This window comes from Serinus canaria, chromosome 1 (genome assembly GCF_022539315.1).
Source record: "Serinus canaria isolate serCan28SL12 chromosome 1, serCan2020, whole genome shotgun sequence".
In the NCBI taxonomy this organism is placed as follows: Eukaryota; Metazoa; Chordata; class Aves; order Passeriformes; family Fringillidae; genus Serinus; species Serinus canaria.
This window is the reverse complement of record NC_066313.1, coordinates 76,448,839-76,475,062: the sequence shown is the minus strand read 5'-3', so window position 1 is coordinate 76,475,062 and position 26,224 is coordinate 76,448,839. Positions and strand designations below refer to the sequence as shown.

At 36.9% G+C, this 26,224-nt stretch overlaps 1 protein-coding gene across 1 annotated transcript in view; it reads left to right on the top strand.

The window, feature by feature from the left end:
* NALCN (sodium leak channel, non-selective) overlaps window positions 1-26,224 on the top strand; it is a 214,350-nt gene that overhangs the window by 92,973 nt on the left and 95,153 nt on the right. The window contains exons 10-12 of the mRNA XM_030234675.2: window positions 11,794-11,925; window positions 17,850-18,017; window positions 22,544-22,735. Coding sequence (XP_030090535.1) covers window positions 11,794-11,925; window positions 17,850-18,017; window positions 22,544-22,735 — 492 coding nt within the window. The remainder of the gene's footprint in view (window positions 1-11,793; window positions 11,926-17,849; window positions 18,018-22,543; window positions 22,736-26,224) is intronic.

Below are 26,224 nucleotides of genomic sequence, written 5' to 3'. Positions count from 1 at the left end.
AAACAGATTCTGCACTGAATTCTTGAGCATATGGTTCAAAGTGTGAGGGGGCAAAAAAGGAAAGGGCAGGCAGTGTATTTCACCACTCTCTAGCATGACTGCACCTGTCTTGGTACATCAGTAATTTCCTAAAAATAATATAAAGAATTCTGAAGGATTTCACCATGATCCTAAGTACTAATTGCAGAATGAGGTGCAATGCTTACATTATGGTCTACTGCTCTTTCAGCTCATGAGTTAATCATTTTAATAACAGCAACCTTTTCCTTCACATTTATAAAACAGCTTGAAAATCTACAGTATTGCAATAACATAGAAAATAAAAATTATTCTAATTAATTGAGAAATAAAAGGCCAAAGGAAACGGAGGCAGTGAAAATGGCTGATTCACACCTGGTAAATAAATGACATTTCAGAGACGTGATTCTTGAATTGAAATGTAAGTGAAAGAGTAAGTAGTCAATTGAAGCAATTTCAGGGAGGCCTTCCAGGTGAAATCTTCAAAGGCATATAATTCAGGGAACAAGTGTTAATTGAAATTTGTTGGACGTGAAGTTCCTAGAGTGCTAAAATGTAAAAGTTAGAGAAATTTTGAAAGCATTGAAAAAAATTACAGCACAGGTGGAGTCCAAATTCTTTTTATTGCCACTCACCTTCCCTGAAATCCGGGGGAAAGTTGAAGCCCCTGCAATAATCAATTACATGTCAAAATTATGTTTAGTGTGCAGCTGAAGGAGTGAGCAATATATTATGTATCACAGCTCATAAATGGCACAGCTTCTAAATAGTAGCAAATAGATTTAGTATTAGAGATTGAGCTATTTTGCTGCAGAGTAGGCCCAACATTGTTACTTTTTTATTTTTCTTTTGTGGTAACATATTTTCAAAATATAAATATGAAAACATGGGAAATGTCAACCTTGTTGACATACATAAAATAGAATACCATATTTTGAGGATTCAGCAACAGTATATAAACACAGATAATGCTATAATGCAGATAGTGAATCAGCTGGAGCTTTCAGAGAAGAAATTAGAAAATACAGATTAAAAATGTCAAGAGCATTCATTATAGGGTGATTGAGGACAGCATCAGCAATTGGCTATAAATTTGGCCTGCTCTATCAGTGTCTATTTATATAAATGTATATATGTGCATACATATAGTTTTTATAGAATTGTATGTTTATGTGGTGTTTATCCATAATGTGAGCAGGTGGGAATGTGTCTATACCTCTTCCTGTATCTGAGGTTCACAGAGTGGCTAAGGTTGGAAGGCACCACAATGGCACTTCTGGTCCAACCTCCCTTCTTAAGCAGGATCACACTTGAGCACATTGCACAGGATTGCATCCAGAGGGTTCTTGAATATCTCCAGTGAGGGAGACTTCACAGCCTCTGTGAGCAACCTGTTTCAGTGTGTGGTCACCCACACTGATTAAATGCATTAAGGTTAACACATCAAATGCATCAAGGTTAAATGCCTTTTAATACAGAGAAAATGCACTAAAGTTAAATGCATTTAGAGTTGTGATTTTAAGCTAGTTCAGTTTTTTTATTGTCAGAGGAAAAGAACTTTTGCACTCTCTCTTTGCACATAGTCTGGGACTAGGGAGCATATTAATCCCCATAGGACAGCGGTGTGATTAATCACAGCTTAGTAAAGTAGAGAGTGAATGTCCACCCTACAGCTTTGATGGTGTCACTAGATATTAAAAAAAATTAATTTGCCCTATTTAATTGTGCATTTTTGTCATTAATTTTTTTGACTCATATTCTCTGAATTGATCTGTATGGTTATATTTAGGAAAAAGAATAAAACTTCATATTATTTGGGTTCTGTTTTGCATTTCATACTATGTAGCTTTAGAGAAAATTACTGCTGAGGTGATGATATACTTATTAACAGTTCTAAAAATCTGGCAGGTAGGTAACAATTTTTATGCATTGTTGTTATCGTGAACAATTTAAGTAGTATTTTTAGATTTCTTTTATGTTGCAGCAGCTGCTCTCAATTTCTCCAAGTCAGATTGCATTTGCTGAAAGGCTGCTTACTTCCTCTCTTCTTGCAAAGAAAATGACATACTGTGTTAGCTGATTTATAAATTGGTGGGGAGGAGGGTCCTTTAGTTTCAAAGAAGCCATTATTTCATGTATTTTTAGGGCAGAAGAGTCACCATTTTCTTTTTGACTGTTCTGTTAGAAGTTTGTGGGAGGAGAAAAGTGGCTGCTGTTAGTAACAGGCATACAGAAATGTATCTATGCTACTGCTTTATTCTGTTGTTGCAGGATGTGAATTACAGGATGCAGCTACTCTGAAAGAGGCATATGCAACACATTCTTTAGCCCTTTAGCAGAAATAGAAATTTGGCTTTCAAATCTAGGATGTAAGGGGAAAAAATGAATCTAATTTCTGACAAAATTTAGCCTTAAAGGCCTGGTTACTCAAAAAACTCTAAGAGTTTTTAATTTCTCTTCATTAGGCTTTCTATTATTTCTTTTTGTTTACTTCCTAAGTGTGTATTTTCTCATTCTTGTTGTGTTATTTGCTTAACTTTTTTCCTTGTATCAGAATTCAGTTTGCCTTTTTTTAAAGTAGCTTTTAATTCTCAAATCAAAATTATCTGTGCTAAAAGGCAGGAGAGCCTGTGTAAATATGACAATTTAATTACTCACCTGTATTTTCAAATATTACGGAGAAATTTAGATTAATGGAAGATCTTAACTACTTCTGATTTCTTTATGATTTTAGCTCTGCCATGCCATTTGAAAATTACATTTGTTGCCTTAAAACCTTCTTGTGATAGCATAGAATCTTATGCTTACTGATTGGAGAACATATTTTTGTGTCCAGAAATGCTGCCATTATTTAGTAGTCATCCCATTTCCAGATTGTTTTGAGGCTGCATGGTAGGAGACCCTGTGAAAGTACAGATACAGTGGCTGCCTTGAGTTTTGTATTCTAATCAGATGCAGTAGAAGGTGGAAAGAGAAGCACAGTAAAGTGAAACTTGTAGAATATTTTATTAGCTAGGACAGTTTACAGTCTATATTGCTATTTCTGCTTAGCCAGTGTCACTTCTGCTGCAGCCAGAAAACATTTATAGAAAAGTTTCAAAATGCTTATTCTAAAACATGCAAGAGCTATGATGTTTGTGTTTTGGGGACCATTTTCCTCCCTTGACTATCACCATACCACCTAAATTATTTCCTGCAGCTGATAACAAAGGGTCTCTGTGCTAAGGTGATCTGAAAGTAGCACTGAGTTTCTAAGCAGATTTTTCATTGAACTGTGCATCTTAAAGTCTTTACACTTATCTCTACTACATCACTACCCTAAGAACTTCTTCTCTATCATCATAAAAATGTTAAAGCAAGTCTCTGTAGACACAATTGTTGAAGAACCACCCTGCTCTCATTGCACTGGGACAATTGGTCCGTACTGGAAAGCCAAGACTGCCCCCTTGATAACACCAAACATCTGAGTTGTGGCTTCTGACTTACTTCCTTTGCAGTATCTAAAAGCCACCTCTTCCAGCATCTTTAAAACTCATCCTTCACCTTGTTTACTCAATGAGGTTGCATTATTTGAATTCATCCTAGCATTGAAGTTCCTCTCAAATACGGTAGATGGTTTCTCAGATTTACAGTGTTTCTTAATGTCCCACACTGATATATAACTGCATCAATATAAGGTTTTTAAAAGCTTGTTCCCATAACTTTTCTGATTAATGCTTAATAATTTTCAGAAATGTTCAGATTGCAGAGTATGGGAATAATTGCTAAATTCTCCTCACAAGCATATCTTTGTCAGGCTTACTTTCTAAAGTAAGCTGAAAGCAAAATGGTTTATAGAAAATTAGTTACATAGCTTGTAAAATGCTCTACAATGTCCTGAAAACAAACGGGAAAATTTTCTGCAATTTCACAATTTTGTACTTGCTCAGATGGCCATTAACCAACAAGATGAAAATCAAATTTATCCTATTCATGCTATGAATTATATGTGATTAGCAGTGTATAGAATGTGATTTTCTAAAGCTTCTTTCATATTCAAGGTATCTTCAAGTACTTTGCAAAAAAAAAAAAAAGAGACTGAATAAACACCATTAAGTATACTAAACATGTATAGGACAAAAAAGCTTGCCCTTTTCTTTAGGCCAGGATTGAATCTTTGCCCTTAGTGACTTACAAATCCTGTGTCATAGAATCCTAAAGTCAAGGGGATTTTGCTATTTCTAGTCTTGTACATTATAATAGTTTCTTATGCTTTTTTGGTGTGTCCTGATTTCAATATTTAATCAAGAATGACTGCCAATCATGTTCCTTTCTTAGTGGTATTAATTCTATGCATACACCTTAAACTTGCCCTGCTCTATAAAAGCCCTAATCCCTTTATATGTATTTAGGAGTCATGGGCCAACCTCTGAAATGTCCAGACAGAATGAGAATTGACTTGCAATACTTTCATTTTACTTTTATTTGACCTAGTGTTTTTCAAGCTGCTATAATGAACTTGAGTCATGCTTTGTTAGCTCTTCTGAATAAGTTTTCTGTATTCTGTGATGCCCACATAACTCCAGCTAATTGGGCTTTATGAATTAATGGGTACCATAAGATTGGCAGAATGTTCCAGAATGCATCTCCACACATTGTGGTGATTGTGTGCACGGAAATAGGCTGGGACTTGCATTTGCCTTCGTGTCACTGCAGTGGTAGGATCTGGGTTCCAAAAGGCCCATAAGTAAAAAAGGCTGGATTAGCACAAATGTAAGCTTTTCTGTTGCTGTTCAGTAATATTACCCAACTCTTTTGTGCTCATCTAAACAACTTAAAAAATCAAAGTCTATTCTAACTACCAGAAAGTATGGTCTTCCAGTAGGTAGGTGTATTATTTGTACAGGAGTACAAATAATATAAAGCATTATTATAATGATAGATGTAAACTTAACCACAATGATCATGTAGCCTGTATAAGGTCTTTAAACAGGTATAGCTGGAAGCTTGGCTGGAATGTTTTAACAGAATCTAGCTTCCTTGTGCAAATAGCAAAAAACAATGGAGGCTAAAAGGGAGTAAGAAGCTTGCCAGAGCCATTCCATTCAAACACAGAGGAGGAGATACTATTGGTTTATGAAGTATTAAAGCATATCTAAAATATAAAAAATACCGATACAATTGTGTTTTTCCACTGATGAATGTACAATTCAAGAGTATCAAAATCTGAAAAGAAAGCTGCTTACCCATAGAGTGATTATCAAAGCCTTTTAGTTAAATTATGTTTACACTGTTCATTAATTGGTTTGGTACTTTCAAGAGCTACCCTGCCAGTTTTACAATTAGGCACTCTAAGCTTTTCAAACACTTAATAGCCCAAATAAGCAAAGCTTTTCTACATATCAGATCCTCACCATGTCTTGCTCAGTACTAATAAGTTTGATGGCTTTGTAGACTATTTGTTGGGGTTTTTTGTTTTCTTAGATCACCACCAAGACTGTTAGTATTATCAGATGAAGTCCAAAGTTCTGTAGGTCTAAACTGAAACCATTGAGACCTTTAAAGACACCTCTTTCAAGGTTTCACATGATAATATTAAACATTATCAGCTAGGTCAGTTTTGAGTTAGTAATATCAGGGTAATGTGGCCCATGGGTTCTTTCATTATTAGGTCTGTCATACCCCTACAAGTTTGCAACATTTACCGTCTTGCTTAGGACATAAGATCTATTATGGTTTTGAAACAAAAGTCCTATGTGAAGGATGGTGATACAAAGAGTGACCTGATGTACGTATCAAGCCCCCAAAAGGAATCTAGCATTAGGAAAAGGTAGTTTTTTATTCAGTAATTCCAGTTTTCTTAGTGACTGCCTTTCTCATGGACAACTGCTTTCCTGAGCCAGCGTCTGTGGCTCTGGCTGTACAAATTGGCAGCTGCTGTGGGTGTTCTCCAGGGCAGTGAGCTGGCAAAGTCAAATTTATGTCACTCATCCTTCCTCTGCCATGCAGGAACGTGGGAGGAGTATTAAAGCAATGTATCCCATTCTGATACTACTGGAGTGATAAAAGACTGCTGTAGGCCATGCATTGTAATGCTCTGTAGTCTCTACCTGTCAGCAATTCAGTGCCATTACTTGATTTTTTGGCTGAATCCAGGATATTTAATACAGTTTTTCATTCAGAGTTCCTCAGCTGCACCAAGCATGTCCCTAGTGTTAAATAAATTAGTAGTATTTTAGAAGTATTTTTTGCATTCATGAAATTCCCGTCTGAGCACAAAACAAATCCGTGGCTCCTTTGCGTATTTCCAAACAATGAAAGAATTTGGATGATTAACAATTTGTAATGTACTGGGTTTTATGGCCACTGCATCTCTTATGCACAGTGCCATACAGGTTCTTTGGTGTCCTGGACACTGAGAATTAGGATCCTGCATGAAGTCAGATGCCAACATTACGGTTAATTCATAGTAAATATAAGAAATTCATCACTGTTGTAGTCGATTGATGGCAGAGACTTCTTCAACACAGCTAATCTTAAATCCAATTTAATATTAGATACAATTTACCATGTATCTGGCTGACAGCAACATCAGAACATTTCTTTCATCTCATTCCTACACAGCTTAAGAAACACACATCCAAGGGCTAAAAAAAGTCAGTAAATTAAACAAGAACAAAAATTGGCATTATGTCTCCTCTTTCAAGTTTGCATGGAGAATTTTCCATGCCTATGTGCTCTGAAAAGGGCTGTAATCTAAATGATACATTGCTGATCTGATGATCCAGAATGACTTTCAAGGCTCGGGCAAAAGCTGTGGACTAAATTCAGCTTTTATTTAGGCCTCATTCCAAATACAGAAATACATAAAGAGACAGTGGATTCTCATGGTCGACATAGCAGCAGAGGTGTGTCTGAAGTGTTTTAAGGGTGGAAATAAAAATTAAAATTCTGTGATGCAGAAAGAACAAACTGAGGCAGATTAGAGTAGGGAGGGGGAAAGCTGGGCACGGTAGATGTGTGGGTTAGTACACTGTGATTGATCTCCTAAAGATAAAGCAAGCTGTGTGAGAGGCCAGCGGGAAAGCTGCTTATCGTGCACAGCATTTGTGACAAGTGAGCAGCTAGATTCTGACATGACACAGAAAAAAAACCAAGAAACACAGATGCCAATCTGGTCCCCATGAACTGGCCAGTCCTGGGATTTAAAAGTAATGATTTTTTTTTTTTATCTCCTCAGCATGCCATTTTTGCTGTCCGTGTGGTGGAGGTATTTGTTCAGATACCTCCACCTTGCTGGCCCTGTGCGCTCTCTGTCTCTCTGCCAGCACCTAGGTGCTTTTACTGTTCTGCACCACAGCTATCTCTTAATTTGTTACCTCAGCCAGCTGTTCCTGCATTTACATTGCCTGTGCCTTACTTGAGTCCTGTCTGAGCCTCCTTCCTTATTATGTTAATGTTGAATCATGTTATGCCAGTGCAGTACTTTCTATTAGCTAAATAGTTTCCTTTCAGTTTAATTGGGAAGGCGACCTTGACAACAAGCTTTATTGAATCTTACTGAAAAATAAAAGGTGCTGCAGAGAGTCCAGAGAAGGGCAAGGACCCTGGTGAAAGGGCTGGAACACAAGTCTTATGAGTGTCTGAGGGAGCTGGGGATGTTTAGCCTGGAGAACAGGAGGCTCAGGGTAGACCTTATTCCTCTCTATAAGTATATATAAGGAGATTTTAGTAGGCTGGGGTCAGTCTATTTGCCATGTTACAAGTGACAGGATGAAAGGAAATGGCTTCAAGTTGCACCATGGGAGGTTTACATTAGCTATTAGAAGAAATTTCTTATTGGAAAGGGCTGTCAAACATTGGAATAGACTGCTCAGGGGAGTGGTGGAGTCACCATCCCTGTAATTTTTTAAAAAACACGTGGCTGTGTCACTGGAGGACATGGTTTAATGGTAAACATGGGAGTGGTGCTAGGTTAGACTTGATGGTCTTAAAATTCCTTTCCAGCTTTAAGCATTCTGTGATGCTATGAACCAAACTATGATTAGGATATTATTTCTGTTATTGCTGTTTATTTTCCAGGGTTAAATATACCACTGCAAAATCTTTTTATGACTGTCTGTTCTGGTTCTGGCCAGGACAAGAATAGTCTTTGAAGTGGCCAGAACAAGGCGTGGCTAGAACCTGGAAGTTATTCTATACCACCTCATGTCATTGTTGGGGTCAGGGGGAAAGGAGTGTCTTGCTACAAGGAAGAGTCTTTCCTTCTGCAGGGAGTGGCAGAGGGAGTGCTCGGGTAATGCTGGTTCTGAACATTCTGCCTGTGGTTCAATCACCTCTCTCTTGTACGCTTGTTATTGATGTTGTTGCTGTAACTGTTCATCTCCTTATCTCATTGCCATTTCCAGTAAGTTGTTCTTAGCCCATGATCTTTACCTTTTGTGCCTTCAATTCTTCTCCCCAGCCACCAGCAGAGGAGGGAGGTGGGGGAGTGAACAAGCGGCAGTGTGGTTTGGAGCATATCAGTGGCAGCACTAAATTGAGGAGTAGCATTCCTAAATCACCACAGTGTCCAAAGCTACAGGCTAGATGACAAAGTGTGCATATATGTATATCAAGACAGTTTATGCATTTTTATTTTTCCTGTATCATCATTTTGCTTCCCTGTGAAGGGAGACAAAAGTGGCTTTTGCAACCTCACTTGCTAGTTTCTTTTAGCAAGTACTTTCACAATTGAGACAGAATACTTCATTATTATGATGGAAATTTTGACACCATTAAAAAAACTGTGTAAAATATGCAGAGAGAATAACTATCTGGTTGGAATTTGTCTGAAATGGAAATGTAAAGGATAGAATGACACCTGTTTTGAATCATGCCACTGAAAAAAAATTCATGATTGATGCCAGCAGCCCTACCTCTAATTATTGTATTCTTATAGTTTGCCTTGTGGATTAAAAATAAAAGCAAGACCTTATTTAGCCACTATTTTGGTGACTTACCTGTTCTTTAGGTATTATTAACCCCTGTTTGTTCTGTAAATTTCTAAATGTAAGCTTCTCTCCTGAACCTTCCTTTCTAGAATAGAATATACAACCATTTTAGGTCACTAGGGTCGAAAGGAAGCCAGCTTGCATAAGAAGGGTTTGAGATGTCTTCTGTCTGCAATGCTATCTGTAATTCACACAAAAAATCCAGATATTAAGAGACAAGAGGCAATTCTATCAGCTTGCATGCTTGTAAATATGCGCTTAGTCTCCATTCAGCTTCAATTTAAATCAGCTATCTTAAACTCCAGTGGAATTCAAGAGGGAATGAATTCTTCAGTAGGCAGTCACAAGGCTTTGCTAAAAGCTGAACAAGTACTAGTCCTTGCAGCTTCCCATGCATCCTAAATTATATTCTAGTTTCATCAAAAAAGAAGCACACAACAATCCTGTGTAAAGACTGGCTTGGTTAAGACTGAGCTTCAGGCAGGGTTTCACATAAAATGTTAATGCTGACTATTCTTCATGAATATAACAATCTCAGCTCATTAAAGACTGAGACAGTATTTTACAACTGTTTATATGAATTTCTAATGTGTTAATATATCTTTCAAATGTAAAAATGTGTGTTTCTTAAATTTTGCATGCTTCTGAAGCAGACAATCTTTGAGATTCCTTTCAACCTAAACCATTCCATGATTCTATGAGTTTCACATTCACAAGCCTCAGTTCTCCTGGGGCAGTGTAACTAATCTGCTAGAAGGACAATACAGCAGAAAACAGTCTAGGTTTCTGCATTGCAGGGCTGGTAACTTCCTAAAACGTGTACTGATGAGATCAGGTGTTCTAGAGGCTCCTCATAGGAAGGAGAAATTGCTCAGGTTGTGAGATTCAGGAGCAGTCTATTTTGCAATGACCATGAGAATGCGGAGTTCAGGAACTTTCAAAGAAGTAACAAAGCCAGAAGATAGGACCACAACCCTGGTGTTCAGACTTTTTCATGTTCAGGTGTCTGCTTGGAAAAATCCCATAGTACCCAGTCATAGAGATTAGAGGTTCCAGAAGAACTGGTTGATTTTCAAGGATCTTCCTCCTTCAAGTTAAAAAAGGGTCTCCTTCCAAGGGCAGGAAATCAAACAAATTTGACAGGAGGTCCACATAATTGAACCAGTAGCTCTGGACAAAACTCGTAATCGAAAAGGAAACATACAAGAGATGGAATCAGGGCCCAGTTGCCCTGGAGGAGTACAAACACCCTGTCTGAGAGTGGAGTTACAGGATTGTATCTGCCATGACATGGAAGGCAGCAAGAAGGGCTTCTACATATAAGAGAAGCAAAAGGAAAACTAGAAAAATGTGAGCCTGCTGTTGAAAGGATTAGGAGACCTTGCAAGGCAAGGCAGGGGCATAGAAATGGTTGAGGCCTTTTTCAGCCATCTTGATAGGTAAGACTGACCTTCAGGAACCTTAAGCCCCTGAGTTTTGGGAGAAATTCTGTAACCATGATGAAGATCTGAACAAAACAAAAGATTTTTCCACTGTGAAGGTGGTCAAACAGTGGAACAGATTGCACAGATGGGTTGCAGAGCCTTCATCGTGCAAGATACTCAAACTCTGAACAAAGTTCTGAAATACCTGCTCCAGCTGACTCTGCTTAAGCAGGCAGCACCAGTCTAGATCATCTCAAGTCCCTTCCAACGTAAATAATTATGTGATTATGTGTACATAAACCAGTACCTTTTTAGGGAAAAGATGAAAGGAGGCAGAGTTCTTCTAAATTTTTAGTTCTCTTTTCCTGAAATTTTGTTAGGCACTTCTACATATAAACTCAGGAACTGATTAAAATGGCCTTTTCCACTGTAAGTACAACTTACACACAAACACAAGGAACCATAATGGTACATAACTTTCTCGTATTGGAGACCTGAACTCTATTACTTGTGGAAATATCTAAAACAATAACAATATTAATGACCATTCATTCAAAGATTTTTTAATGTAAAATAACAGTATGTTCTGTTTTGAACAGAACAGTATGTTTAATAACAGTATGTTCTGTGTTTGACTCTAGCTTCTACTGTGGCTGACCTAGTGAGGGAAGTAGTTAAGCTTTTAGGGTAAATCATAAGTTCCATGGTCTATGAGAAATGTTTTGGAATCTCACAGATGTAAACTCCTGGGCACTGCTCTGTGCCTCTCTTTCTCTCTTCTCTCCTGTGTGGCTACAGTAGCAGTGACGCAAAGCATTAGGTACACAGATATGTGAATTATCTGTGGGTACTTCATAGCTCATAGGCTCAGATATGTGTATTTGCTATATGTAGATGTGTTTTATTCATTTAGGCAATAGTTTGACATCAGGTGAATCCCATAAAACATGTTTCTTGAGCAAAAGCATAGCACAAGATAGAAATTGATGTAACTTTTTCCTGAACTATAAGTCATCGAGATTTGCATGAATAAATCATAATGCAGGAGTACTGAACAAAGCCAAATGACTAGATAAATGTGCTCTTTATTTTTTAGAACATACCAATGTAATGGATATCATTAAATTAAAAACCTTCAGTAAGAAGTCAATTGGCAAATAGAAACTAAAAAGTACCAAAAAAATATCAAAACCTACACATGTAAACCAGTTGAAGCAATATATTAAAACATATTTTAGAGCATAATACATGAAAATCATATAAAGAAGCTTTAGAATTACATATTGTTATAGCTCATTATGTTTTGACAATGTAATAGAACTTTAAAATGCACATGGTTTGACTCCTTTTGATGATAAAATTTTCTTTTTCTTTTGTAGAAAATGATGAGGTCATCTGTGTTTCATATGTTCATACTAAGCATGGTTGCTGTTGATGTGATTGTTGCCGCTAGCAACTACTATAAAGGAGAAAACTTCAAGAGACAATATGATGAATTTTACCTTGCTGAGGTGAGTATGGTAAAACGACTATCTGGGTAATTTTCAAGATAAGCTAAAGTAAAAAATGTGATTGTCAAGAACATTTTAGTGTGTAATTTTTTATTCCCTCAAGCATTCCAGGAAGATTTGCTCACTTGTTCAACTTCCTCTGTCTGACAATGGCTGACAGCCCTATCATACAACCTTTTGAAAGGTAATTTCTGAAACAAAATGTTAGTGGTAGTGAGCTGAGGCTTAAGTGTAACATCTGCAGGCAATGCATGGCTGCTGAGTTGCTATCTTTTTCTAGCAGGAGTGCAACATTCAGAAGAATTTAACTTTAAAAAGATGACAAAACATTGTATTTAAAAAATATAATATAGAACTTCTTCCTAAATAATATTTATTTGATATATATGCTTAGCTGCCAGAAGGTTCTTAAGCATAACCAAAGTAGTGTTACAAATAGTCTGGCTTCAGCAATTGCAAGAGCACACCAACAAAAAACCCATTTATGCAGTCATGGGAGGAGTCTGTGTTCCTGAACAGGTTTGGTGGAGCTACTAGTGGCATTCTGACAGGGAGCCTGCTTGAGTCATTAGCTAGTCAAGAATCTTGCTGTAGAGCATGCACTAGAGATCCTAGAACCTTGCCTGGATTGGGCACATTTCTCCTTTGTGCTTACTGCACTTTACCTGGCTTCAATAGTTCACATTCATTCTTAGACTAGAATGAATGATAGCAGAATATTCCTGGTTGTTTCTCTGGTTTTGGTTGTTGTGTGGTTTTCTGTGTCTAAATATGCTTGATATTCAGACTTGAATGCCCAACTTTGGGCCCTTTAGTCCATAACAGTACAATGCTTTATCAATCTCCTTTTTTAAGGAAGATTGAATTGATATGTATTTTTTCTCTTAGGTTTAGAATTTCTATCTGATCACTTAAAATTGCATGAAGCTGAGAGTTCTCCAGTTAGAAACAGCACCAGAGTCCAAATCTTTAAAAAGGTGCAAATTATAAAGACAGCAGTGCTGTCTCATTCTTCATTGTCTCTCGGGATGCTGGGGATTGCTGTATTTTGTATGAATATTGAGTCAATGTTGGCATGGACAATGATTACAAGAATAATTGTGAAATGTATTGTCTTTATTTTATCTCAAGTTCAAAGTCTATTTGAAAAACAACATGAACTTGAAAATTATTATCCTGAAAATAAGACATTGGAATAAAACCAGCAAGTGCTGGGTTTTCATAAAAAGCTCCACAGATCTCAGAGTAGAATTGAGGACAGGGAAACTCATTTTAATTTCCATCATGGTTTAACCCCAGCCAGCAGCTCAACCTCATGCATCCTCTTGTTCACTCTGCCTCAGTGAGATGGGGCAGAGAACAGTCATAGTAAAAGTGAGACAACTCATGGGTTGAGATAAAACAATTTAATAGGAAAAGCAAAAGTCTTACACACAAGCAAAGCAAAGCAAGGGATTCATTCACCACTTCCCATGGGCAGGAAAACCATCTCCAGGAAAGCCAGACTCTATCAGCCATAACAGTAACTCTGGAAGACAAACAGCATCACTTTAAATATGCCCCCCCTTCCTTCTGCTTCCTCTAGCCTTATATTCTGGCACAGTGCCCTGTGGCATAGGATGATATCCTTGTGTTCAGTTGGGATCATCTGTCCTGGCTGTTTCCCCTCCCCACTCCTTGTGTACCCCCAGCCTGATCACTGGTGGGGTGAGAGGCAGAAAAAGCCTTGAGTTCATGTGAGCTCTGCTCAGCAACAGCTGAAACATCCCTGTGGTACCAACACTGTGTCGGGCACAAATCCAAAATAGCACCATACAAACTATGATGGGGAAAATTAACTCTGACACAGGCAAATCCAGTACAATATCTGTGGCTGGAAACAAATAATTAAGTCAACATTAAAGACTGAGGCCATGAACTCTTCCCAGCAGGCATTTTTGCTTTGTGCCCAGGATACAGCAGGTAGAGCCTGGATTCTTAAAAAAATAACATTAATTCTATTTATATTCAAAATAGGGAACATTGCATGTCCTATTTCTATTTTGGCTCTGAATATATAGCATAATTATGCTTTTATTAATCAGTGCTAGAAACAATCTCTTCAACATTTATTTCAAGTATAAAGTTTGCCGGGTTTTTTTCCAGTAGAAATACTTGCCAGGGTTTATTCAAGGTGAGTCTATAACGTAAACTAGTGTCTCTGCTCTAAGCAATGTCCAGTTTTCTTTAACAATACATTTTTCTCTTTCTGCATAGCTTAGATAATTGATTTATTAGTGGAAAGGTTGTCAGAAAAATCGTTTGTTTGCCTTTATACATTTCCAAGTATGTGAGGTAAAGAATTCTGGGATAGAGAAAGGTGGGATTTTTTATTTGTAAAGAATTTCTTATGTCCATTTATTGGATTTCCTGGTTTTATTTTTCTTTTTTTTTTTAATCCTGTGATGCTTTTACTAGAGGCACTATAAAAATCAAACTAACACAACCCTAGTATGTTATGGAAGGAGGAACAAAGTATCAGAAGAGCAAAAGAATAAAAAAATACTGAGAGAGAGGAAAACTTGATAAGCTGGTGTCATTTCCTATTTGGTTGTTGTGAAACTTGCTCCTTGTAGCACAAAGGAAATATTTTTAAGAGCCTTGAGGAAGCTGAATTCTCAGGCAATACAGTTTATTCCATAGTGTTTGTTTTCATGGTGCGGACTAGTTGGAGCAGGATGCACTGCTGTTGCTCTGTCTTTTCCATTAGAGTAGGCTACAGAAAGCTTTCCCTTCAGTGGGAACTGACTTGAGCAGCCAATAGCAGGGAGGATTCACTTTGCCAAAGGAAATGGCCAGATAGATTACAGCAAGCATACCTGGCTTTCTGATACGTTTTCCAGAAGTTATCTTGGAAGCTGCTGGCTTTAGATGTCTAATAAAATATCTCACTTGGTCCATCCTGTGTATCACACGTTGTAGTGGCCTAGAATTGTAGAAATACATCCATTTAAACTCAGTGGGCAAATCTAAATGAATTTATTGAGATGTCCCATACCAATAAAAGAAACCTGTTTTCATTGTTGGAAAGGAAAGATAAACTTAAGAAGGCAAAGGCTAAACAAGAAGATAAAAGAAATTAATCCATACCCAGATCCCATTATTTGCATAATTTTGTATACCCATTAGTAAATAAGAGGTTCTGACAGGCATGTCAACTTGTATGCACCAGTCCTGCAGATTAATCAAAACCAGAATCTTAACAGGATGACTCAAAACCCCAGTGCAGTATCCTGGAAAGAGTAGAGTTTCAAACACACCTTGGTAATTTTTAATGGGGATGCTGAGTTTAAATGCTCAATACCTAGACAAAATAGGGATGGATGTTGGTTTTTATATGGGTCTTCCATTATAACATGTTACATACTGGCTGCCTAATTTGAGTTGCATACGATTTCTACAAATACTGTCTGAATACCAGAGTTCAAAACCAGGCCCTCCTTTATAGTTTCTCCTAGACTGCTTTTATAGCATGTCCCCTTGCAGTGCTGCCTCTGGGTAGCCTTTGCCCTGTCCTGGATGAAGGAAGGATTGAATACTGTGTCAAATCTGGTAGTGAGGGAAGTGCTAGAGGTCTGTGCCATTAATCCCACTGATCCTTCTTGGAAGAATTCTTATCTTTTCTGGCAGCTTGGTAACCTTTCAAGTAAAACACAGTAAATGAGCCTGTCACGGTTGGATGCTGACTGATAGGGAGCTCTGCCTCTGCCAAAAAAGGTGCAGAGTGGCTACTAGCAAAAGGTAATGTTGATGAAGGTGAGATTAATACCATAAAGCTTCCAGGTGACCAAAAGGGACATGACTATCAGGGAAATGGCCCATTCTTGTTAGCTCCTCTTTGGCCTCCCCAAAGCAGAATTGGCTACATAGTGGAGGGTGAGTGCTTTGCAGCTCCTTATGTGTTACACCTGTGTTTTCTACTCTGGCTTCTGAGTTTGCTTTTGCCTTCTCTCTACAGCAATGAAATGAATTATTCCAGCTTTAAAAAAACCCCACAAAACTATAAAATTGTATTGCATTTCACACCTAACAAAAAGTTCTAGTCAGATATTCTCAATCTTCTCCTCTAATTAATTACAAGGAAGGAAAAAAATACAAGCTCTGTCAGCAGGAAGACAGGTGTATAAATGTAATCAGATGTTATGCAAACCATTTGATACATTTTTAAGTGCCAGTGGTTTGAATTCATTTGACAAGTATGTGAAATGCAAATGATCCTGCCCACACATTTTTAGAATAAATTAAAATACACTTAACATCATATTTGTTAGTCTTGTTCTAATAGGAAGCCTATGTGCTCAAAAGTGTGTATTTAAATGGCATTGTTATTCCACCTGCTCTGAGTTGAATCCCAGCTGCTTTTTAACCACTGTTCCAATTTGCCTAATTCAATGGCCTTCTTCTTTTAGGACTCAGTTAGATGTTGTGTCATTTAAAGTGAGTTTTACTTTTAAGATTTTTTTGCTAAAACATTTTCCTTGTATCTTAGAGATTTTCACTTAAAGGGAGTAGTCTTTCAAACCTGGCTGATTGTTGTCCTAGAGCTCTTTGAGATCCCAGAACACAGGCTGTAATACTGGCAAGATCCATTTGAGAATAAAGGCATAAATGTGTCCCTACACTGTCTGGCATAAACTTCAGTGTTTAATTTCCATCTCCACTCCTGCTGGTGACAGTTCTGTACTCATAAAATACGTAAAATTTTATTTAGCTATCTCACAACCTCCCTCTTTCATGTTGATAAATATATTTTTGATGGACTGAAGAGTTTAAATTTTTAAGGTAGCATCCCAGAGATTTTCATTGTCAGGGTCAGGATTAAAATCTTAGTCTCTAACTTTTTTATCCCCTGCCAAATTCAGTAGACCTTATGTCCCACAGTCAATTAGTCTCTCCATCTTAACAGACTTACAATGCTTGTCTTCAAAGGAGATTTAAGTTATATTTTCTTTATTTGTACTGCACTTTGAAAGTATTAGTTGCAATTAGATATGACCTAGTGTTATTTTAGGGTCTCTTTTAAACCTCAGTGTGTGTAAAGAGTCAGAGAGTAAGATTTCTGAGTCACAGAAAAGCATTTCCATTGCATATCGTGGCTGTTGGAAAGTGGGGAAGTATATACAGTAGTAAAATAAGAAGGCACATGAGGAAATGTGGCTAGCCAGATGGATTTTTTTGGTAGAGAGAGAATTAAGAGAAAATAAATCTTGAAAATGTACACCTATGCTTTTGATCACACTGAACATTATAAATTTTACTGTGCAAATCTTTCAAGAAAAATGTCTGGAAGAATCCCAGAGTCATTCCCTACAAGTAGATCTGTTCCCCTGTAACTTCCCACCATGTCCAAGTTCTTTAACATCATTATGAAAATTAACTAATTCTGGACTGAATTTTAATTTCCTCTCCTTTTAAATTTTGTTTTAGGGGCTTAAAAACCATTACCTCTTTTCTACCTGTTTTGGTTGTTGTATTACTATAGATGTTTTAGAAAATTGAAGTGGCAATTTTCAAACTTTGGTGTCTTTCTTAGCTCTCTTGAAATTCTTCAGAAATCTCATATGTGTTGCTTCAAATTTTGAAAAAGTCATATCATCATATTTTCTTATATATATATATATATATTTAAAGTGAAAGACCATCTGGATGGATTTATTACTTCGTGCTTTCCAATCATGAAATCTACCTGTCTGTATTGAGTCTAGAAAATTTTATGAAGTGAAATCTATTTTTGTTTATTCTGCTCAGAATATGGGTGATTTTGTTAAATATTATGAAGATCTTTATTTTTGCCATACAATGCCCTGATAGACATCATGACATAGAAACTTCTAATTTAACTCAGTATTTTGAATGCATCTTTCTTATTTTATATATCCATCTAGGTTGCTTTTACAGTTCTGTTTGATTTAGAAGCTCTTCTGAAGATCTGGTGTTTGGGTTTCACAGGATACATCAGCTCATCTCTACACAAATTTGAGTTGCTGCTTGTAATTGGAACCACTCTCCATATTTATCCAGACCTCTATCACTCTCAATTTACATATTTTCAGGTATGATCAGCTACTTTTACTTTTTACCCTATATACCAAATTAAAATGTTATCCATCTACATTTCACACAAATTTCAATTTTCTCACAGTATTGACTCATTTTGGAAATAACTTTAAAATTAAAAAATCTCTGGTTTTAACTATGTTCATTGGGTGGATTTCCAAAAATAACATTCTTTCTAACTTTGCTGAAAAGTCCTTTCTGGTATCAGTAACTCCCATTTCTTATCTGAGCTGCACTGTTCAGTAAGTTCTGGTTTGTTTCTTCATTGTTCTTCACTGAGCCTTGACCTGTAACACAGCTTTTCAGAGTATCACATTGCCATAGTGTCCACCACTACTTTCCTGGCTGCTCTCCCTGAGGCCTCAATTCACTTGCTGTTGTTTCTCCAAATCTTCATCTCTGGGGCAGTCACATGCTAAGTTACTGTGGGTCTTCTGAGAAAATTTCTCCAGAATCATGCTAGACTTAGGTTTTTTAGCTCTCCAGCCATTCCTTATCCAGAGCCAGTGTGTTTATTGAGGCTCTTCTTGCATTTTCACTTGGAGAAAGTGCAGGAAAGAGAGACCAAAAAAATACTGATTAATTCTGACTTATCATTCTGACTGATTCTTCTTGTCAGCCAGCCCAACCAGTTCCCCATTCATCCTCCTTCAAGTGCTTAGGGTTGATCCAGTTTTAGGAGAAATCATTGGGATTCATTATGAGTTATGTTCCATTGGGATTAGTTATGAGTTATGAGTGCTAAAGAAAGGGTTTTTTAAGAATATAAATTATAAAGGATTGATATCTGCCTATTATTCAGCAATGGGTTGGCATGGTGAATAAGTAATACTGAATAGGGAAAAATAAGAAATCATCAGACAGTGTTCTGTCAATAAATGTTATATGACACATATTGTAAAAATGAATACAGCATGGGGGAAGCAGTCTCCCCAAGTGTGGGTTGAAACATAATGGCCTTTTCAGATTTCTGCAAATGTCATCCTGTATTTTTTCTGAATGGTTCTGCAAACCTCCTCAAGAAAGCTTTCAGGATAAAAAAATCTATTTTGTTTTCTCCTGATATAATTTGAAGACTTTTAAGTCATTATAGCTTTGATTTTGCTGTCCAAATATGTAGAATGTTGTTACTCCGTGCAGCATGATGCATCTAAGGTGCAAGGAAGGATGATGTGTCAGGAGTATGCAATTGCACTCTTGTGTCAAAAGCACAGGGAGTGTAGTTGGGAGCTCTCAGTTAAAGCAGTCAACAAATTTGTTAGTAATTGCTTCATATTTATTAGGACATAGTCCCCTTATGACTGGTGATTTCTTCATAAGAATTTTCAACATAAATTATGAATGCTGGACTAAATGGATGGCATCATCACTAACTCATAAGATTGAGAGTATGATTAAAATGTAGGCAGACGCTTGTAATAAAATAATATATCTTTTCTTTTTAATGGATTTAGTTAGTTTAGTGGAGCTGTGGTGGTGGTGGCGGCGGTGTTGTTTTTTTAATTACACAGTGCTAGCTTTTATGACAGAAAATTTCAAGATGTGATTTTTTTTCTTCCAAAATATATGAAAGACATACTTTTTACAAGCAAAAACACCTGCTACACTGAAAGATTTGGGTTCTATTTTGCAATCCAAGTCCCCAAGGAGGTGAATGATTGGAAGGTTGCAGACTACCTTTGAAGTCAGCATGTGAGGTACACACCATATTCCTCCACAGTTAAGTTCTGGGCAAGCTAGATAACACATTTTCAAATCAACCAAGGTCAAAATGCTATTTTCACGTGTATAAGTCTTAATATTAGGCAGATTTCCAGACCTTTAGGTATTCGTGGTGACAGCATAAATGTGTTCTTTGTCAGCCAACAAAACAGATTACTGAAAACAGAAGTCCTTCTTGACACATTCCAGGATAGCAAGCAAGAATTATTGTTTGGTTGTCTAGTCCTTGCATACATTTCAGTTTGCATTATTCATTGGTCTATATCACTACCTTTTGCCAAGACATCACTCAGTCTTTACTACCTTGGCTACTGTCCACCCTCCCACCTATCTTCCTTGCATTCACTGTGCATTCATTCAAGATGCTTTACAAAGCCCTCTGTGAAAGACTACAGCAAAGGACTGTTATCTAGCTATGTCTCTAGGACGTAAAATCAGTGGAGAAATGACAGATTTTGCATATTATTGCAGAGATCTGTAATGAACCAGCATAAAATGGAGATATTTAAACAGAATTTAACCTATACTGGACTGAGGAGATGGTATTGTATTTGTGCTTGGGGAAAATACTGCTGAATCATTTTCTGAATAACTGTCATCCCTTGCAGGAGATGCAGCCATTATTTGTAAGAGAGCTGTGGTTCCTTTTTTGTATTATTAATTTTGATTTGTTTTTAATATATTTTTTATTTAATTCAGATAGTGCATCTTCTAGAGCTCCTAAATGTAATACAATTTGCAATCCAATTACACAAAATGCATAAATTTATTAGAATGTACTTTTGCTAGATTCAATTTGTTACCTAATGAAAATAAATGAAGGAACCAAATAGTATCAATAAGATTAGTCAGTGGCTTAAAGGTCAATTAAAGTTCCCCAAAGAAAGAGGAAAAAAGTAAGGCAGATAATTGAGTTTATCTAAAGCACCAGTCAGAATACTAACTAGTATGAAATCTTCTCCCCACTGGGGTCTGTGTTGAAACTAGTATTGATGGGAACAGAGCCAACATTTACACCATGAGTAAGTCTTGTAAGTAAGAAGGCACCTTGTTTACATTTTAATAGTACTTGGAAATCTCACCCATCTCACTATCTGCCTTGGTAGTGAGTTTCCTGTACTCAGATTATATGAAATGTTATCATGGTACCAATAGGAAATAAAGGACTTTATCTCACCTTGTGCTAATGTTGTGAAAGTTAAGCTGTCTAGTGTAACCTCTGAATCTAGAAGTCTTTTTTGCACTGAAGACAGTGGATGCTTATCCCATCTCACGTAGGGGCTCTGGTATGTTTGGAATAAGTTTCTCTCTTGAGTTCATTCTCTCTTTCTCTCTCTCATCTGCCCCCCCCCCCCCCGCTTTGGTAGCTAAATCTAGATGACAAGCATATTCTGCATACCTTACAAATGGGTAGGGAGATGAGCTTCATGTGAAATCCAAAGGTGTACACTATTACCAAGCTACAGGGCTACAGCGAGCTCATTGTATGAACATCTGTCATACTTCTTTTCTTTCCAAAAACAGCAGAGTAACTGTATTTGATTTGTACATAAGGTCAGACAATAATTGCACTGTAATTCCTACTTTTCAGTTTCATTATGATTCTTGTGCAAACCCAGGTGATACCTTGAAATAAAAAACCTTTTTCTTCCTAAGAGCTGCAGAATCTCACTTGCCCCATATGCTGCTGTCCATTGCCTTCAGCAACTACTGTTGCTGCCACTGCCTGTTGCTGATACTGATGTTCATGTCACTGTGTCAACATCAATGGCAGAAACAGGAGAATCAGAGCTGTCAGCAGCTTTTTCAAAGTAGACTCAACAGTGAATGGGTCAGGAGTTTCACACAAGATCAAAGTTTCGCTGCCAGTACTGAGAAGTGTCAGATATGTCGGGGATAAACAATGCTGTTGTGAGATACTGAGTTTCTCTGATACTGAGAAACATGACTCAAAATTTCCCATGTTATATATAATATGAAACAGCAAAATATGTTCATTACCAAATTTACTAGGTTATGTGGTACATATGCCAAACAATTTTGCTTCATGTCACTGAAATGGAAAGATGATCTGGGGAAGAAGACTTGTCAATTCTTTATGTGAATATGTTACCTGATATAGCAAACATCATAAAATCAGAGAAATCCAAGTTAGAAGTGGCCTTTCAAAGCCATTTCATTGAGCCTGCTGCTCAAAGCAGAGCTTTCGTCAAAGACTGTTTAAGACCTTGCCCATTTAGTATAGGAATGAAATTTTAACAGTGATGATTATCAAATGGGAGCCACGTACCTAGCACTTCAGTAGATTCTTAGTTGCTAAATCTAGGCTGTCTAGACTGATGCATTTTGACTCCTACCTGGGGGCATTCTTATGTTTGGTAACATACTATAAACGTTCTTTGGTCTCTAATTCCACATTACATTCATATTTAATATCTGTGGTGTGTTTTGTCTATGTTTTTGTTCCTGTTGTTACCCCAAAACCCAATTGGGCTTCACCCAATTGCATGTCTGTAATGACTCTTCATGATCAGTGATTGACCACAGCCTTGGAGACCTTGGGTGCTCCCATGCCTGTACAATCATCCCATGCCTGTATGTCTCAATGCTTTTTATGTTCCTGGTTTTGTGGTTTTAATCTAACACACAGCTTGTCATCTATTACAAGTGGTGGCAACTTGATATTATTCTACAAGGCTTCAGGTCCCTTTTTGGCCATGAATGTCTGATATTTTGAAAGTTTTTGATCAATGTGATAATCAAATAATTGATACAGTTGCACTTTTCTCTTTCTTTGCAGGTTCTTAGAGTAGTTCGACTTATAAAGATTTCTCCTGCTTTGGAGGATTTTGTGTATAAGATCTTTGGACCAGGAAAAAAACTTGGAAGTCTGGTAGTATTTACTGCCAGCCTTTTGATCGTAATGTCAGCAATCAGTTTACAGATGTTTTGCTTTGTGGAAGAACTGGATAGATTCACAACCTTTCCAAGGGCAAGTATAAAAAGCACTGATTACTCATTGCTTGTCATTATTTTCTTATTGTGGATATTTTCTTACCATTGATGGCAAACTTGGCAGTGTTTGGTAAATGATTGGTCTCAGTGATCTTAAAGGTCCTTTCCATCCTAATGACTCTGTGATTCTGTTGGGGTTTAACCTGGCCAGTAGAGCTAAACATTACATAGCCACTTGTTCAATCCTTCTTCTGCAGTGGGATAGAGGAGAGAATTGGGGGAAAAAAGAGGTAAAATTTGTGGGCTGAGATAAAGAAATCTTAGTAGGAAAGAAACTGAAGGGGAGACAATAATGATAAAAGAACTAGAATATACAAGATCAGTGGCCCACAATGCCATTGCTCAGTATATGTTGGCTGATGCTCAGCCAGCTTCCAGTCTGCAGCCCATAATCAGCTTTCCCCTAGTTTATAGGGTGATCAGGATGCCATATGTGATGGGATATCCCTTTGGTCATTTGGGATCATCTGTCCTGCCCTTCACAACCTCTTGTGCACCCTCAGCTTGTTCACTGGTGGGGTGAGAGGCCGGAAAGGCCCTGAAACTCTGCAAGCACTGCTCAGCACCAACTAAAACATCAGGGTATTATCAACATCATTCTCATCTTAAATCCAAAATATAGCACTGTGCCAGCTACTAGGAAGAAAATTAGTTCTATCCCAGCCCAAACCTGAACAGGTTCTATCATATTTCTTATTATATTAGCAGTCTTCCTTTCCTTCTGAGAAACATGGAGCAGTTTATCTCCATATGTATAGCTTCTAAAAAATTGTATTTTCTGGGTGTAATAGTCTTCCTGCAGTCCTTCTGTAGTGAAAACCATCTTTCCTTGAGATAGGTATTCTATTTCTGCTGTCAAGGGAACACAGAGAAATTTTACGATGCACTGTGATGATGACACAGTACAGCATACAGCTTAACAATACTCTGTCATGTTACAGGAAGAGAATTGATGTCCACAGCCATGAATATAGCCCAAGAATTTGTATAAAACCTGTATAGACATGATTTATATCTTCCTATTATGAAAGTGGTTGTTCTTGATTTGTACAGAAATGCTTGTTTTATGCAGGGTTATAAAACCTGTCTGTATGACAAAATAAGTTTGCCTTTTGGGTATAAATAATGGATATTTACGGACATTACATTAATTCAGAACAGAACATTGAAAATCAGTGGAAATTTGAGCTAATGTATTTGTTGAAGCACACTGTTCTGAATGAAAATAGCGCAATTTCTTTAATAGTGGATTAGACTGAGTGTACATGGATTGGTTCCAGTGACAATTTATTTGTTTTTGTCATTCCAGTTTGGTTATCCAATGTATCTATTTTAGTGGAAGTGCATTGGTTGGAACAATTAAATAACAATGAATAAGACAGCCTCAAGGGTCATGTATTTAGCGAACAAAATGGCTAAACAACAATTTGTTATTATCAAGCTGAACTTGATCTACGGGAAGCTGGCCATCCAATGTGGAACAAAAAATGCCTACCCACAGGGATTAATGTAACACCATGCTTTCCATTTTGGAAAACATGCTTAGAAAAGCAGCCAGTAGAATTAGATATTCAGTATCATTCATTAAATGCTGAAGAAAAAAAATAAAATGAAAGCTTAAGCTTTTCTAATTAAATCGGGTCTCTAAATCAGGTGATATTATCACCATATTCTATTCTCAATTCCCATGTACAACTTCTGAAAAAAAAAAAACTACAGGCTTTCCATCACCATGGATTTTTTTTTTTAGAATTATTTTATTATTTATGTAAAGTGTTAGTGAAAGTTCTGAAAGAATAATTGCAGTATGATCAAAATAAGACAGGATTGTAATGACCTTCACATTTTAACTAGATAAATTGATATAAATACCTGAGAAAGATCCACTTGCAATGAAAAATGGCCAATTTATAGCAATACATTAGTAAAGTTTTGGATTATTTTGAGAATTTAATCTGCTGCCATTTAAGCTTCAATAAGGGCTTCTAGCATATTGAATTTTAACAGGAATATGTAAATACTAAATACATATAGGAATGAGAAAAGAAGAATAAGAAAATATTTTCACCAACAAATTATAAGGTGTTTTTACAAACAGGACATATCTTTACCGGTCTTCTATTTTATGACTTAAGTACTGGAAAAAGAGAAGAGCTGTTAACAGCAATAGAAGAGTGTTACAGCAATACTGAATTGAAATGTTTTCAATATTATTATGATAGCCAGAAGCATGAGTCCCTCATTATTTTTTGATGTATTCATAGTCACCTTGTTATATTTGTTTCAGAAGCATAAAATTTACAGTATGTAGTTTCTTTTTGTAGTTTTATAGTAAAGCATCTCTTATTAGGTTAAAAGTCAGTGAAAATTTTGTACTCAAAATTGTGATTGATGGTGTGAAATGGTGGTAATCCCTCTGAAGGAGTGTGTCTTCCTAGCAAAGTCTGGGCATTCTCAAATTTTCTTCTTTGAAGAAAGATCACTGAATCAGTTTGCAATAAGACAATTCTAATTATTTTCAAAACATGACTGAAGACATGCTATATAACATATGAGATGATATTAAGTCTGAAATACCAGAATTTGCTAAGATAAATTATTAGGATTTTACCCCCAAAGAAGAGCAAACCTTAAAGTGCCAGGATTGTTGCTGGGAGTTTTTCAGTTAAAAATACAGGGAGGACAAGCATGATAACAAAAATGGTGACACTAAAGGCTGAATTCTGAGTTTCTACATTAAAATGCTTTCTACATTGAAACAGACAAAACCTAAAATCATTTTGAAACTAAGTGCTTTATAAGAAGGCACAGTATGGGGTTTGGAACAAATAGACCTCCTCCTTTTGCTAATGTCTCTAAATTGCATGTTTTCACATGGTTTCCTGATGAAAATCAATAGGCACAAGCTCACTGTTGCCATAGCTACTAATTTCACCCTTCTTTTGGCCATTACAACTTGCCAAATGGACTGGCTTTCTCTCTAATACTAAGTACAAAAATATAGATATTTGCTTTACTGTTTTTAACCATCTGCTATCTCTTATTTTTGCATGTCTTCTTGGGCTGCACATATTGAGCCATGAGGAAGGATGGGGTGGCTGGGCCCCCTGAAGAATGCAAAGGTGTAAGGTAGCTGCTGAGAAAATTCACTGTATGGAGAACAAAACACACTCTTAGTGTCTCTGACCTCCATGCCCTGTTTTTTTTTGAAGTTTGCAGCTGTGTGCTGACTGCTCTGTCTCAATTTACAAAGTTGGGAATGCTGCCCTTCTTTTAAATGGGTCAAGATGAAAGCCAGGCCCAAATAATCCCAACAATTCCCCAGTTTTCACAAAAACAAGTGTCTGCTCCTAGCCTTGACCTTGGAAAAAGTTCATAGTGTGAGATATTAGTTCAACCTTAGCAACGCCCATTAAAAAAAGATGAACAATGCAGTCTTAATTCTCTGATTCAGTTAAAATCTCAG